This window comes from Cupressus sempervirens, chromosome 3, assembly GCF_028749045.1.
Source record: "Cupressus sempervirens isolate cs-2001-9-10 chromosome 3, ASM2874904v1, whole genome shotgun sequence".
Lineage (NCBI taxonomy): Eukaryota > Viridiplantae > Streptophyta > Pinopsida > Cupressales > Cupressaceae > Cupressus > Cupressus sempervirens.
In genome coordinates, this window is record NC_143120.1 from 1,084,919,100 (window position 1) to 1,084,934,095 (window position 14,996).

Genomic DNA, 14,996 nt, shown 5'->3' on the forward strand with positions numbered 1-14,996 from the left:
ATTTATTCTTTTCTCTCACTTTTCCAAATTTTATTTTTTCCACCTAATTTTTACTCTTTATTTTTTCAACCCACAACACTATCTTTATTCATAACAATGACAATTTGCGTCTCGTGTTCTATTAAGACGAGTCTGATCAAAGCGTATAATTCTCAGATACAACTTTTATCATTGAATGTCGCGGATCTTGATTATGATTTCGCTCTTTTTAAGCATTTGAAATGGAAAAGAAAAAAGAAGATCCTGGCATCTCTACAAGCTTCGTAAAAGTGAAAGATAGCACTTCATATTTACTAAAGAATAAAACGAATGAGTGAATTCAAAGATATTTTATGCAACGCAAGTGGGGTAAAGACATTCTTTTCTTCCCCTGCTTTATTCATTGAATTTCATACAAAGAATGACGATTGTACATTGATGGCCTTTTAAGCCACTAGATAATAAAATGTAAGATACATAAAAAGTTGAAGTCGAACAGAGATCACCTAAAAAAAACTAAACCAAGAAACCCACACGATTCTTATCCTCTCCGCCGCTTACGATGAGCAATTGCAGCAATGGCAGAGAACATTTGTGAAATGCCCTCACATAAGAATGGCTTGGGACGCTCACACATTTCACTTTCCACGTACCCATTGCCGATAATATCTCTTTCTTCCTTTCCCTTTTCATAATACCCTTTCTTCTCTTCCTTCACAAGCGCTCCTGGCTTTGCTTCAGCATCTGCTGCATGGGGACTCTCCTGGCCTTCAATTCCTTTGCCAATTGTCTCTTTTGCATCTCCACCTCTTTCACGCATAACATCTTCATGTTGATTCTCAGTCTGAGAAACACATGCTTCCTTCATTGTCGAATCCTCTACTGCTCGCACAGAATCTGATGGTGCAGCTGTACACTCTCTTGTTGGAACCTGATCTCCCGAGATCTGACCATCTTCTTCTTCTTCTAGTGGGTGCCCCGGCGACAATGGCTCCATCTTCATCTCAGCTTCCTCAGATATGGATGCCAACTTATCACCCAAGTTATTTGCTTCTTCTTCCTCTTGTTGTTGTCTGTTGGGTGGATGATGATGTGGGCGATGGGGAAGATGGGAGGAGTGAATGTGGAAGACGTGGTAAGGAGCGAATGTGTTGCGGGTGAGTTTGGGCATGGAAATATGCAGCAGGCCCCGCTCAAAGCTGACTCTTATTCCACCCACATTCACGTCCTCCGGGATTTTGAAAGGCTTGGTGGGAGTGCCGCTCTCGACCACCCTCCATTTCCACCTGAGCGTTCCCATGATGTCTTGCGAGTACTTCTCTCCGCGTATCACAAGACACCGATCCTTGTCTATTTCCAGCTGTATATCTTCTTTCCTCAACCCTGCACAACATCAACACATCACATGTTCAGGTAATCATATGAGATGAGAACAGGAGGATCTCCATTTCCTATGTTGTATAAATTATAATATTGAGGATAGTGAGAAAAATACCTTGGAGCTGAATATTGAGGAAGTAGGAGGAGCGAGTCTCTCTCAATTGAACTCCCTCCACCGAAGGCGGCTGCTCTCTGCAAGTCGTGATTCGTACGCTACTCACTGCCAAATTTAACTCCATTGAGAAATTGGACTTGATAAAACAACGTCGATGAAGTTGGCTTTATATAAGACAAGCAACGAAACTCAGAGTGAGTTATCTTTGAATGGACGGATAGAGAAACTGAAATTTATGAACTTCAAAATGAGTTGAATGGAGAATGTGGTGAGGGAGAAGGGTGCAGATATAGTCAAACTGATTCTGTTCGTGCATTCAACTCCTCTCTTTCCGTCACACTTCTTTTGGGGATGTCGGCAGCAGACGGAGAGGAATAAAAATCGACCGTCTTTCCCCAGTCTCGTGGTGGTTTTGCTCTCACTAGAGTCGAAGGGCAAGAATACCTTTCTTACCGTCAGAGTAAATCTCAACATACAATACATCGCCACATTTTCCTTACCGTCCAGATTAAAAGAGAATCAATCACTAAAATCTACTATAATTCTACTGAAAAAGGCAAAAGTTTACATATTATAAAGCCCCTTTTGAAAATGAACAAGTTACTCGTAGATGACACTGTTCTAAGACGTTGGTTTATGTATTCAGAAATTTGAATCAGTACCGAGTACTTATTACGGATCATAACTAATTATATTCCTTCCTTCCAATTACGTTGAGGGACTTACCATGAATAGCTCATTATTTTAATATACAGTTATGAAATTGGATCTTTCTTCGTTTTAGGTTTGGTAGTTCAAAAGTTATTTTTAGTCCGTGCTTTGGAGACTAAAGTTATCAAGCTCCTCCAAAGTATTAATTGTTTCATTGGGAATAGTGTCATTATAAATTATAAGAGTTAAGATTATAGTTTACAAGATATGTTGAAATTATGTGATGTCATATATAGAAATTAATATTTTTCTATTGGTTGTTATGTTTTTGGCTGCTTGTTTTTCCCTTTATCATTTCAAATATTACATAAAAATTTTCATAATAGCATTTGTCATTTGAGGAAGAGAGCTATTGGTGTTGCAATTATTCAAGCATGCGACTTCTGCAAAAAAAAAAAAACTTGTTCTCCAGGAATTTCCTACATTCAATGAGGCGTAAGCTTTTTACATAATGTAGAACATAAATTTATGTGCCAACCAAACCAAAACTTAACATAGAAAAATATTATAAAGATGGAAAAATGAAAAGAACACCATCATGCTCTACCGTAGAGTGAAAATTGTGTGCTTGTTAAGGTTAGAAACAATTTGTAGTAACAATACTTTACTTTGATCCTCTCTACATATTGACATTATATGTGAATACCGAAAGCTGGTCAAAATCTTCTTATAGGTGAAGATATTTTTGACACATTTATTTCTCATCAAGTGGGTGCTACAGCATAGTGAGAAGGTTAGGTGTGCATTTTACCTTGCTTCCTATTCTTGTCCGTACACTAAGGTGAATCCTAATTTGCTTTCCACACATTCCTATTCCAAGTCTGTGACAGAGACAATAAATATTCAAATGAATTCATCTTTCTTTGCTTTACAAATGGATTCTCCTAGCAAGATATGCTTTTACCTATTGATAACATGAACAAGTGAGAAAAATGCAGCGGTATTTACGATCTTGAGGAAAACCCTAGAATTTTGCAATTAGGGTGGATGATTATGCAGGACATATCCTCTTTCTTAGGTAATGATGGACAATAGCTTGAAGTAAAAAAAAATTAACAAGTTATTTTTTTTTTAAATGGATTATATATTACCAATCATTAAATTAAATAATGTGTGATTACTAACATTTCTGATAAATATTTGTGATGGAGCGCTCTTCTGAGTTGTGGGCATTAGTCCTTTTGCCTCAACTACAAGAGAATATTGGAGTTCATGTGATGCATCATTCCTAGTCTATGACGATGGTATGTCATTTCTAGTTGTATTAGAAGTAGTTGCTGCTCAAGATGCCTTGAGGTGGACTTTTCTGTTGTTAGTCAAATACCCTTTGTCATAGGGCGAGGAAAAATAGTAGAAGCTAGAGAGGATAGGGTATTCTTGTCGTCCCACATATTCAATTGTGTCTTAGGGGGTGGGATTTTTCTTATAGCACTATGAAGATCTTTCAAAAAACTCGCATTATAACCAAATAGAGTTAAATTTTTTACATTAAATCCAAATGCATATCTTACCCATTTACTAGCATTATATGAATGGGGTCAGTGGCTCCAGTCCACCTAGTCATGGATCCCTATGTTTATGACTAGCTAGTCATGAAAGTAAGATTCAACCCTTTCCTAGTAGTCAGTATTTTGCCATAAACAAGGGCCTACAAAGCTTATATGGGTCCTAGATTGGAGTGGCCGCATTGTCTATTTGTTGATGGTTTCAATGTTTACTTGCCTATTCAATGGTGAAATACCAGTTCCCCGACTACCTCTTGGAAATGGCTCCTTTTTATTAGTAGTATTATTGCAAACTGCTTTACCAATCCAACAACCAAGCAAGATTATTTCCACTTTCTACTCTCCGTGACTGTTAAAGGTAATGTCAAACTTTCTTCCTCAATAGTATTGTGATAGTACACAATTTCAATATTCTCCTTATTGCTTTTCTATGCTATATTTGTTCCTAGGCTTCTAGTGGTGTTGTTTTGGTAGAAGAGGTTTAGTATTTTCAATACCCAATGTTGATTTTCATAGGTTTAACTACAATTGCCTCATTAGCCTTCAAATCTTCAAATTCATTGACTTCTTTTTCTCCCCTGTCACCAAGGACATAGCCTAATTGAAATTCAAAGTAACCCAACTTGTTCAATTTACCTTGTTGCAACCCTAGACTACTTAGGTGGCTTGAAAATGCAAACCCAAATTGGGTTTTCTAGGAAATTTGAGCTTTATCAATGATATTTTTGACAATTTGGCCAATGAAGCTTCCATATTCTCTTTTTTAAATATTATTTTGAAGAAATGGCTTGTTAGTGTTAATAGTAATTGATTCTCCAAAAGTCATTATTTTATGATGACAATCTATTAAATGTTGGAAAAATTAATATAAATATGTTGATCTTGTTATAATATTTTATAAAATCTAGTATTGTCAGAATTCTGAATGGAGTATTATTATTTTTTCTCAAAATATTTATGTAGAGTTTATAATCTTTATATTTGTATATTATAAAATTTTCTCTTAGGCTATTGACAATGTCATTTTGATATTGTCTCTATTGTAGCTTGCCAGTCAAGTCTCTGAACCCATATGCCAAAAAAAAAAAATTCACTTCAATATTTCCACAAACATATTATTCTTTGTCATTTTCTTATAAACATGCCTGACCTCTTCACTATTACACATAAAGGCTTTTAGGAACTAGTTCTAATTGTAGATTGTAGCAATAATAAATAATCATCCAATAGCTTCCTTTCTATGTAATTTTATCTTCCCAGAATCTAGATTTTATTTTAGGTGAAAATCCTTAACTATCGTAGTTGGTTTCTGCCCAATTTGGAGATATTTTTGGTTTTCTTTCTAGGTACTTGAAATATTTTAAACTTGTGTAGACAAATGAATACATAATAGATAGAATTGAATTTTAAAATGGGAGGAGATATAGAAAGACTAACAAAGATATAAGTACAATTACGTGTATCAATTATTAGTAAGAATATTAAAAATATTTATTTGATTAATAAATTTTAAAAAAATTAACCTGTATATTTTTTATATAGTTAAAAACATACATACATACATATATATATATATATATATTCAAAATCTTATTGGTAGTCTGGAAAAAGATTAGGGAGAAAAATATTTCTTGAAACCAAACAATAGGTTTCATTGAATGCACATTGTATTACATTAAATGTCCATAAATTTTGTGTGTTTTCCCTAGTATCCTATAGCTTACGCATTAATAAATTAGATTATATTCTACCTATATTTCAAACATATTTTATATTTTATAAAAAATTTAATTATTTTTACTATTTTTATAGGTATCAAATTTTAACAAAACTTTGATGATACATTAGGACTGCTATCTAACAAAGCCTTGGCTAAAAAACATGTACAATTCAAACTAGAATCTTATTTTTTTCAAGATATAGAACAATTATTGTCATTGCAAAAATTTTAAAACATTTATAATTTAAACCAAGATTTAAATCATCTTTCAATAATAGATGATTGAATTTTATAGGGAAGTTACATTAAAAATACTTGTTTAAGAAAAAATACTTATAATGTCATTTATAGCTCATGAAAGCTAAATACAATTTTTATTTTTATTTTTTAAAACTTCTTCTTATTATAGGTCATGAATAAGAATCAAAATCTCATTAAAAAAATATATAGAGTTTACATCAAAACCTCATTCTTCATTTTATAATGGATCTTTCAATATTGTCAATTAAAAATATACACATTTTAAATTATAATCATACTCTTCATCTCAGTTACCTTCAACTAAAATGCATAATTAAAACTATACTTACACATGTTAAAGTTTAACTTTTCAAAATTTATGTTGCACTCAGTTGAAGTAAACTTATTCTATGAATAAAAAATTATTTATTTTTCTATTTTTCTAAACTCTAATGTGTACATGCATATATGAATTGGACGATTGAAATAACTAGGTAATGATTTTATGACATTCACATCAACATTCCCATCAATTGAAAGGTAAAGTGCATAGAAGGTGTTGGGACTAAATATTACATGCTTCATTTTTAGTCACATCTCAAAAATTTTGAGAAAATTAGGCCTATAAATGCTTTGTGAAGCCTATGTACCCCATTGTTGGGTTAATGCATAAATAGTGTTTAATGTTTCTAACACCCTTCATTCAGCCCATCCACTCATTCCATGAAGTTAAACTGACATTTTGAGCCTTCCCCTGAAGTCTTGTTTTGAGCAATTGCCAAATCTGCAATTTTACCCCAAGTGTCAAATAGCGACAGGAGGCTATGTTTGTCATCGAATAACTTGCACCCAAAAATATTTCATGACATGCCGCTTTGGGAGTTTTTAGTGTCCATACCCAAGAGTCTATGTTTCAGATTTCGAGTCATTTTGAATCTGTTTGACTAGGTTTTGAATCCCTCAAAGTTGGTCAGTTATTATTTTCATTCATTTGCACTTTGCACATTTCTGGGAAGCCCTGTTTGACGAGTTGTAACTTTTGACCAGTTGACCAAAATCTTGAAATTCTTTTTATGTTGCATTATAGACATCAAAGAGTTGTTATGTTTCAATTTTTAAGTCTTGACGAATCTGTTTGATCAGTTTTCAAATGCGATCCAAGTGCAATTTGTAACTTTTTACTGGTGTCAGCATTTGCAGATTTGCCAGTACCCTTGTTCCTGGCGTTATAACTCCTAATATGTGATTGGTGAGATCAAATGAATTATACCACTGTGATGTACTCCAAAAATACTTTAAGTGTGCCAGTTTGGACATCTTGACGAATCCATTTGCACACTTTTTCAGGTCAATTCTATTTGCAAAAATTGATTTCCTGCCATTGTTTTAATCTGCAAATTCTGAGTAACCCACTTTGACCGCTTGCCATTTGTGCCCAATTATTCATCATCAGCCCAAATCGTAGATCTATAATGTCTTCATGATAGAGAACCAATGCCCCAGTTTTCAAAACCTCAAGTGCCTATTTGCCCAGTTTTCCAAGCCAATTCTGAACCCAATTTGTTGTTTTTTGACTTGTTTTCTTGCAGCTAATTCTGAGAGGTCAACTTCAACAGTGAATATCTTTTGACCCCGAATTCGTCATGAGACAAGATTCAACAGGGTAGAAGAGTGCGGAGCAGAGAATCAATGTGCCAATTTTCAAGGCTTGGTCAAAGGTTCGGGTCAATTTTTAAGGCCTGTCATTTTCCCTCTTGGTACCAAAGTGACAGTTAGCAGAAAGTGAAAATAAGTTTTAGCAGTCACTCATTGATCAAAGTTGATTCTAATCAGTCTGAGATGAGTAGTAGATCAGTTCAACTTTTTAGTTGTTTGGAAATGAAATTTTTTTTAGTCAGACCCACTTTGGGGTCTAACTATTTTTGCAAGATTGATAAGTTGAGGAGTAAATTGATAAATAATGAATTATGAGAAAATGATTTTGAAGCATGCTCATCCTACTTTTAATTCTAGGAATGCAATAAGGGTTCAAAAATATGAACAATGATGGGTATTTGAACTCAAACATAATAGTTATACTAAATGATAACAAACAAATTTCTCTCCCAACAGCAAATCTCGAAGGTCCTACAACCCAGTTGGTGCCCTCAGCAGTGCACTTAGTAGGCGACAATCAAGTAGACTTTTGCTTGAATTGAGGGAAGTTGCGAAGGGTGTTACAAAAATAACTTGATGGTCTAAACACATGAAATGGCAGTAAAAATAGATTAGTATGCACAAGTTATGATAAGTGACTCTCATTCCACATTATTTGAAGAGCTGGGGTTTTTATTACACAGGTCCAGTTGATAGTCACCACATTGATGATCTGATCACTATTCTCTGAGAAGTCAAAGCAACATACGCAACCGACCCAGTGTTGATCCATATAGTTACAAAGAAAGGTCGGGGTTGCCCATATGCAGAACATGCACTTTGCAAGTACCATGGTATTACCAAGTTGGGTCTTGCCATTGGCAAGCAATTCAAAGAAAAGGAAATTTATGCCATTAACATAAGTTGCAGGCATATGCATATGGAATCACATAGACAGGAAGTTTTCCACGCAAGTAAAGTGAGGAAAGTGCAGCTAATGTGGAAGGAGGACATTAAAAATGAGGTTTGGCATCTAAACAAATCGTTGTTATAGCAGACATTTTCAAAAGGACATTGACACATTAAAACAGAGCCTCCCACGCTATTGAAGGAGCTGGTTATGTAAAGAAAAAGATGCCACAATATAAAAAAATGCCAGTCAATTCATTGGAGCAACTCGCAGCAGCATCAACAAAGCATCCACTCAGCAAATAAGAGTAGAAGACCCTGCGCATTAAAGAGAACCGATGCCATTTCAAAGGAACCCTTACCCCAAGTTTTAATTTCTATTTCTCCGTCTTCCAAAGTTTCATCTCATTTTCCTACCATTTTTCAAGGCATTTGACTGAATAAAAAGGGTCACTATTTAAATGAGAAGACAGGGCACCCGACTCAAGAACCAGCAGAGAGCGCCAAGTGCTTCAATTGCAACGTAGAGTGCAGAGAAACTTTTTCACAAATAGCAGCGTCTAAGTAGGATTGCATTCAGTCTAACCCAAGCAAGAGAGTAGTCCTTTCAAGTTGTGACTGTACTCTTACTAGTGTCAGAAGTTATATTTTATTCTCCTCATTTTGAGGGATGAGCTGACGGATCTAAAGATTGGAACAGATTGGATTTTATTTGATTTTCTTGTCCTCAGCGCATTTCATAAACCCAAACTCTGCAGGAAAATTTTGAAGAGTCTGTGACCCAGACAATGAGGGGCATTGAGCGCATCGTGGCCAAGAAGATTGCATTAATTGTGAAGGCACAGGTGAAAAATGTTTTCAAGCACAAAACAGAAAGAACAGAAGTGTTAGTAAAAAAGTTGGACTACCTTTTTCCACCTCTTGTAGAGAAGAAGTGGAAGATCAAACAAGAGGAGGCCACAGTGTATAATGGAGATGCCTTTCACAGGGGAATGCATTCAAGGCTTTTATCCCACATTGCCCGTGTAAGGGGCATTTTAACTCTTTAAATACTTTTTCACTCCATTACATAGTGTCAACAAGACATCGCCTTTCGAAAAGGAAAGGGTCATGTGTGTGGGGCCCGATGACGTTAGCAAGAGGAAACCAATGCTAAATTTTAATCGAAAATGTAAGCACAATGATGTGGATCTAGGTGACGAGATGTTGACACGTGGAAAATCTTGCAACTGCCACTATGTCACTAATGGAAGTTGTTCACTTGATAGCGATAGCGACATAGCGACCAAGACAAGAGGAGCTGACGTGGCGATGAGTGGGCATAGATGTAGCAGCTGGCAGATGACGAGATGCTGATGTGGCATCCAAGTGTTGAGATCGTGACACGTGTGAAATCATGTGGATGTCGCTATCTCGCCATAGGAAGATGCATGATGGTTAACTATAGCGACATGGCGAGGGTTGATATGGTGGCGACACATGGCAGGAAATGATAGGGTCATCGGCCAATCATGAAGTGACATGTGGCACTGTTGGATGGTCAGAGCAAGTCAAAGGTTGATAAGTGGAGCTTTCTAAGGGGTTGAGGGGATATGAGAGTTAAAAAAAATAAAAAATAAAAAGTAATGTTTGTATAAGGATATCCTCTTCTCACATTCAGTTAAAGATTGAGAATATTTTTTTTCAAAAATCAATAATCTATAGTTTAGACTATAGTATTTTTTTAAAAAGGTTGTCAATCTTTTGGCATTTTTAAATGGAGCCATGAGCAGAGGCCTAGTTTTCAAACGACCGTAACCTGGGTGTTTTTTATCGAAAACTAATGCTCCAATATACTGTCAAAACTGAGAAGAGCTGAATTTTCCATTCTTAGAGTCAAATTATGCACAAGTGTTCATCGATTCACGCTACAGGTCAATTTTTAAAATTTGGGGCATTGGCAATAGAACGGGTTGAGTTCTTCATTGATGATGAGAATTGGTTAGAGTACAGTTTTAAAGGTTTGTTGCAATCTGAAAGTGAAGAAAATCAACTTGAGGTTGTTTTCTTGTCTTCTCAAGATCATATTGTAACTAATTTTCACTTTTTATTCATTTTAACGTCAGAATCAATTATGATCTTTCACCATGACATCTCTGAGATATTTGATGCTTATGAAAGCAAATTGAAAAGGGATTTGATTTTCAGTTGAAGAGAGAGATCAGAGAGAGTCTTTTCATGCTAGGAGAGGGAATTTCATGTGGACAGATGTCAAGTCCAGATTCAATCCAAAATTTCCTTCAACCTATATCTTTCCCTTTCTTTCTCATTGTACGGGTTCCAGTTTTTTGTTACTGGGAGACCATTGTGGGTTGGAAATCTTCAGTCCTTCTGTGAGACCACTTTGTTGGATCTAGATTTGTGATTCCACCTTCATTCTTCAGCATAATTCTCTCATGTGAACAGCAGTAGTGCAGATAATATAGATAGTTCTGATATGTTAGGTTGTTTCATGTTTTAATTTCATGCATTTGATTGTATTGTTTCAAGGAAATGAATACATATGAGCAAGCATTTCATTAGTTTCATTCTGATTCTCGTCTCCTATCTCAGTAATCTGTAGTCTTATGTGTTCTTGGAACAAAGAGATGAGATCCATTTTCTTCCCCTTCAGGTTGTATGTTTGATATATTTTTCTATTGGAGCAAAGTGCCAAGTAAATGCTTGATGTGTTTGACAAGGTTACTAGTTATGTTGAGAAGGATATTTTGTGAGAATGAGATCTGGATGAACATTGATGTCTGAATCACAAGGTGATTAGATAGATCTAATGTCTAGGTATACAAAATATGTCCTGATGTCACAGATGCATGTTTTGAATTCATGGGATTGCCCAATGGATTAGGCACTGATTAGTTATAGGATCACTTGTTATACTTCTGCATATTTGAGGATTTGTTGAAACTCAACATCAATAATCAAACACTTTTCCCCTTTCATGTTGAAGAGCTATAATAGAATGCCCTCACTCAGCTTTATGAGGTTCCCAAATCTACATTTAGCTACTATAGATTGATGTTATTTCATGAGTTATCAAGAGAAATAAGGGTTTTATCTGCTTCATATTAGATTCAGTGCATGCTTTGATACTGGTACCATATAAAGAATCTATAGGTATACTCACCTAGGTTTTGCAGAGCCTGAAGTGCAGAAGGAGTATAGCCTTATAGTTGGCCCAGGTTCTTGGTAAATTGTGTCCATTATTGGAGATAGCTGCCCATAGACGCATTCTTTCCTTGCATGCTTGGTTGTTTAAACACTGTTAAATCAGGAGCCAACAAAATGGTGACTCTGCTAGGGACTTTATGAAGAAATTCATTGTTAGAATTACTAGAATCTCTGGTATAAATAGCAAGGTCATGAAGTGTTTTCCATTTCTTTGCTGAAGATTCATGTCCCCCAGTGTTCTTTTTCATTGACAGCAAAAGTTTAATTGAATTGAATAATTTGTAATATCAAAGTCACTTGAAGTTTTGATAAGTTGCTGTCAAAATTCAGCATTAATGTCATGTTCTTTTAGTTTTTCAAGAATGTGAAATTCCCCTATTGTTGAATACAGTTTGCAAATACCAGTTGTAAGTTTTGGACCATCTTGTTTTGTTTTGCAAGTTGGTTAATCTTTTCTCACTAAGTGAGTGGCGACTCAAAGTAAAATCTCTGCACCAGTGTTTCATAAGTGTGAAGGTATTATGAAGGGAACAACAGTGGAAAGGCAGATTTGAAGAATTCATTTCAAGTTCTTGACACTAGGTAAAAGAATCAAACAAGATGCAGTGCAAGTGTTAATAAATCTGGTTGATATTTGAATCTACTATTATTTGCAGCATTGAAGTAGTTGCAGGAATCCATATGAAAAGGTATTTTCCATTCTCATGTGATTCTATTTACATGAAAGTAAAGATTCACAAAAGTTTCTCCATCAAATGGATTCAGCATTAAATAGGAGAATGGTGTAACACATCTCAATATACTTTGTGAGAGGTAGATTCAGTGAAAGTATTTTCATATTTCAAAGTATATTTGAAGTGTATTTGGTAGAAGATATCTTTAGACCTGCTACAAGTTATGAATTTTGAAAGTGTTTAATGGTGAATGAGTCTTAAGTTTGAAGAATGTTGAATTTCATTTCATCTAGTACGCAGCCTATTAGTGAAAGTTTTAGATATGTTTCTACCAAGCGGTATATGCCATTAAATTTTAATGGTATTCATGGTTTCTCAAATACTATGCCTTGTAACCTCAGAAAGTATTTGCCTAAGTTTGGTGGGAACCATTAAAGGGCAGCTAACCATCATGTTCAGTTATTCAATGACTTGGTTGGTGATTTTGAAATTGCTCATGAAGACGTTCAGATGAATTTTTTTGTTCAGACTTTAGAAGATGATGCTAGGGACTGGTTTTCATTTTTACCAACATGTTCAATTTCATCCTAGGATGAATTACTGTTAGCCTTCATGATGTAGTTTTGGGAAAGAGTAAGCATCTCTGATTATTTTGATAATTTTTTAAATATCCAAGTTAGGAATGGTGAGTTAGTTCCTGAATTTAATATCAAATTTGCAAAGGTTTTAAATGAAATTCCTGAAAGTTACAAGCCAGGTGATCAAATGTGTTTAGTGGTTTATCTCGGTGCATTTGATAAGAAGATGAGCTATCTGTTGAGAGATAAAGAACCTAAGACTTTTCATCAAGCATTCATGACAACGATAGAGATTGAGAATAACATAAAATATGGCTTAACCAGGAATCACTTCTCTAGGAATGTTTTCCGACAAGATGAGGTGCCAAGCACAAGTCAATGTCATAAGGAGTGTTTGATTTTAGATCAGCAAATAAGCACCCATGCTATTATAAATAGTTTTTTTGAAGATTCAGAAATAAAAACATGTGAACATGAAATCTCTTTGTTGCAAAGAAGAAATGATTCCATTCGTGTTGAATTAAATGCACATGTTTATGGTATTACAACAACGAATGATAGAGCTGATTCACTTGATGAGTTATGCATGCAAGATATAAATCCAGTCATTCATTTTCCCATTGATGATTTACATTGTGTTGAAGACATAATGAATCAGGAAGAGGGAAGGTATTTATCTCAGTATGAGGATGAAGAACCTGGAAGTGATGTATCAAGTGATAAAGATGAAATTGTTGATCCAACATATTGTGAAGAAGCATCATGTGAAGACAATTATGAGAGTTGTTACTCGAGTCAAGAAGAGGACAATGCTAGTACATATTTGTCTTCATGTGAATTAGATGCAGATTGGGAAGAAGAAAGCAATGACAAAAGTTGTCATTCTTATGATAGTAAAGGTATGAGTTCTATTTCTAAATCTGAAAGTGAATTTCTAGTTCATAGTTATACAAGTCAACTAGATGTTGAAAGCTATGAAGATTTGTCTACACAATATGAGGACAAAGAGGTTATCCATAAGGACATATTACCTAGTTGTGTAGAAGAATGTCTTGAGGATGCGTGCAATGATGATCAGTATACTATTGATTCTAAGGTTAATACATCAGCACCTATTGGTAAGATAAAGGATGATTTTCTTTCAATACATTTGAATCACCTATATGGAGACAATGAAAGTAACTTTGATTTGTATTCTACATGCTTCGTTGACGGAGTGGATGTTGAGTCTTCCTATGATTCTGGTTTTTCTTCTTCATATGTTGAAAGTGTCCATGATAGTGATGTTAGAAATGGTTTTAAAGTTTTCACTAATCCGTTATATGGTGAGGAGTTTGATGTTGATCAGCACATCACTTGTCCTAATGTCTACAAAGGCGCTTTGCACGGAATTATCAATCCTCTTTTTGAAGAGCACATGGACAGTTTAGATTTAGCAGAGAATAAGTTTAATGATGATACTTTGTCTTACTGCTGTAAGAGGTCAAATTGTTCTTCTTCCAAATATGACAGTGAATATGATCATGATGTTGCATCTGATTGTGATAACAAGGTGTTTGATGAGACGATTATTGAAAATCTGCCTATACCTTGCAATGATTTTTATGATGAATATTTTAATTTGATGACTAATCCACTTGCTGATTTCAGAGAACCATTTGAAGATCCTGGATTAGTTTCAGATGTTGATATTGATGACATGTGTGAGTACAAATCAGATTTTTCATTTGAATATCATCCGGTTATACATAAGGATGCATATTTTGAAGGTATGAGTGATTCTTTTCCCCATGTTGAATATGATACATTCATATTCGAGATTGATAGCATGCATGATTCATTGAATGAAGAGAGTTTTTAGTTTGAGTCTGATAGTTATAAGCATGTTGATCAAAACTTTCATGATGTGATAATTGTGGAGAGTGAATCAAATTTTTATATGCATTGTGGAAGTCGATGTTTAGATTCAGTTTTGCTAAGTGGTGAGATTCAGGATATATATATGATTGGTGAAACTGATATGAGTGATAATCCAAGTTTATCTCATGCAAGTTCAAATGAGAATCATGTTTATGACAGAGGTAAACAATTTTGTTGAAGTTCGGAGGCCCAGGGCCATCGTTTGTACATAGTAGTTGTAGTTGTTTCCCTCTTTTCAATAAAGTTGTTCAAGGAAGTTTTTGTTGTCAGGTGTGTGGTCTGCTTCTCCTAGAGATCTAAAATCTTGCCATGCCCGCAAGGGGCATGCATCCCCAAACAGAGCCACTGTTGGGACTAAAAATTACATGCTTCATTTTTAGTCGCATCTTGAAAATTTTGAGAAAATCAAGCCTATAATGCTTT

The 14,996-nt window shown here is 35.0% G+C and overlaps 1 protein-coding gene across 1 annotated transcript; it reads right to left on the minus strand.

Annotated features, from left to right (window-relative positions):
- Positions 1 to 328: 328 nt before the first annotated feature.
- On the minus strand, positions 329 to 1,716 carry LOC149570538 (uncharacterized). Its single transcript, XM_089817913.1, has 2 exons — positions 1,475 to 1,716; positions 329 to 1,362 (listed from the first exon to the last, which is right to left on the minus strand). The coding sequence occupies exons 1-2, from the start codon at positions 1,596 to 1,598 to the stop codon at positions 521 to 523; spliced, it is 966 nt and encodes a 321-aa protein (XP_089674039.1). The 5' UTR covers positions 1,599 to 1,716; the 3' UTR covers positions 329 to 520.
- Positions 1,717 to 14,996: the final 13,280 nt, after the last annotated feature.

Excerpts from the sequence above, each read along its gene's own strand:
- LOC149570538 (XM_089817913.1), bottom strand. The coding sequence starts at position 1,598 with ATGGAGTTAAATTTGGCAGTGAGTAGCGTACGAATCACGACTTGCAGA. Across the intron at positions 1,363-1,474 it reads CCTCAATATTCAGCTCCAAG|GGTTGAGGAAAGAAGATATA; the intron begins GTATTTTTCTCA and ends GATGTTGTGCAG.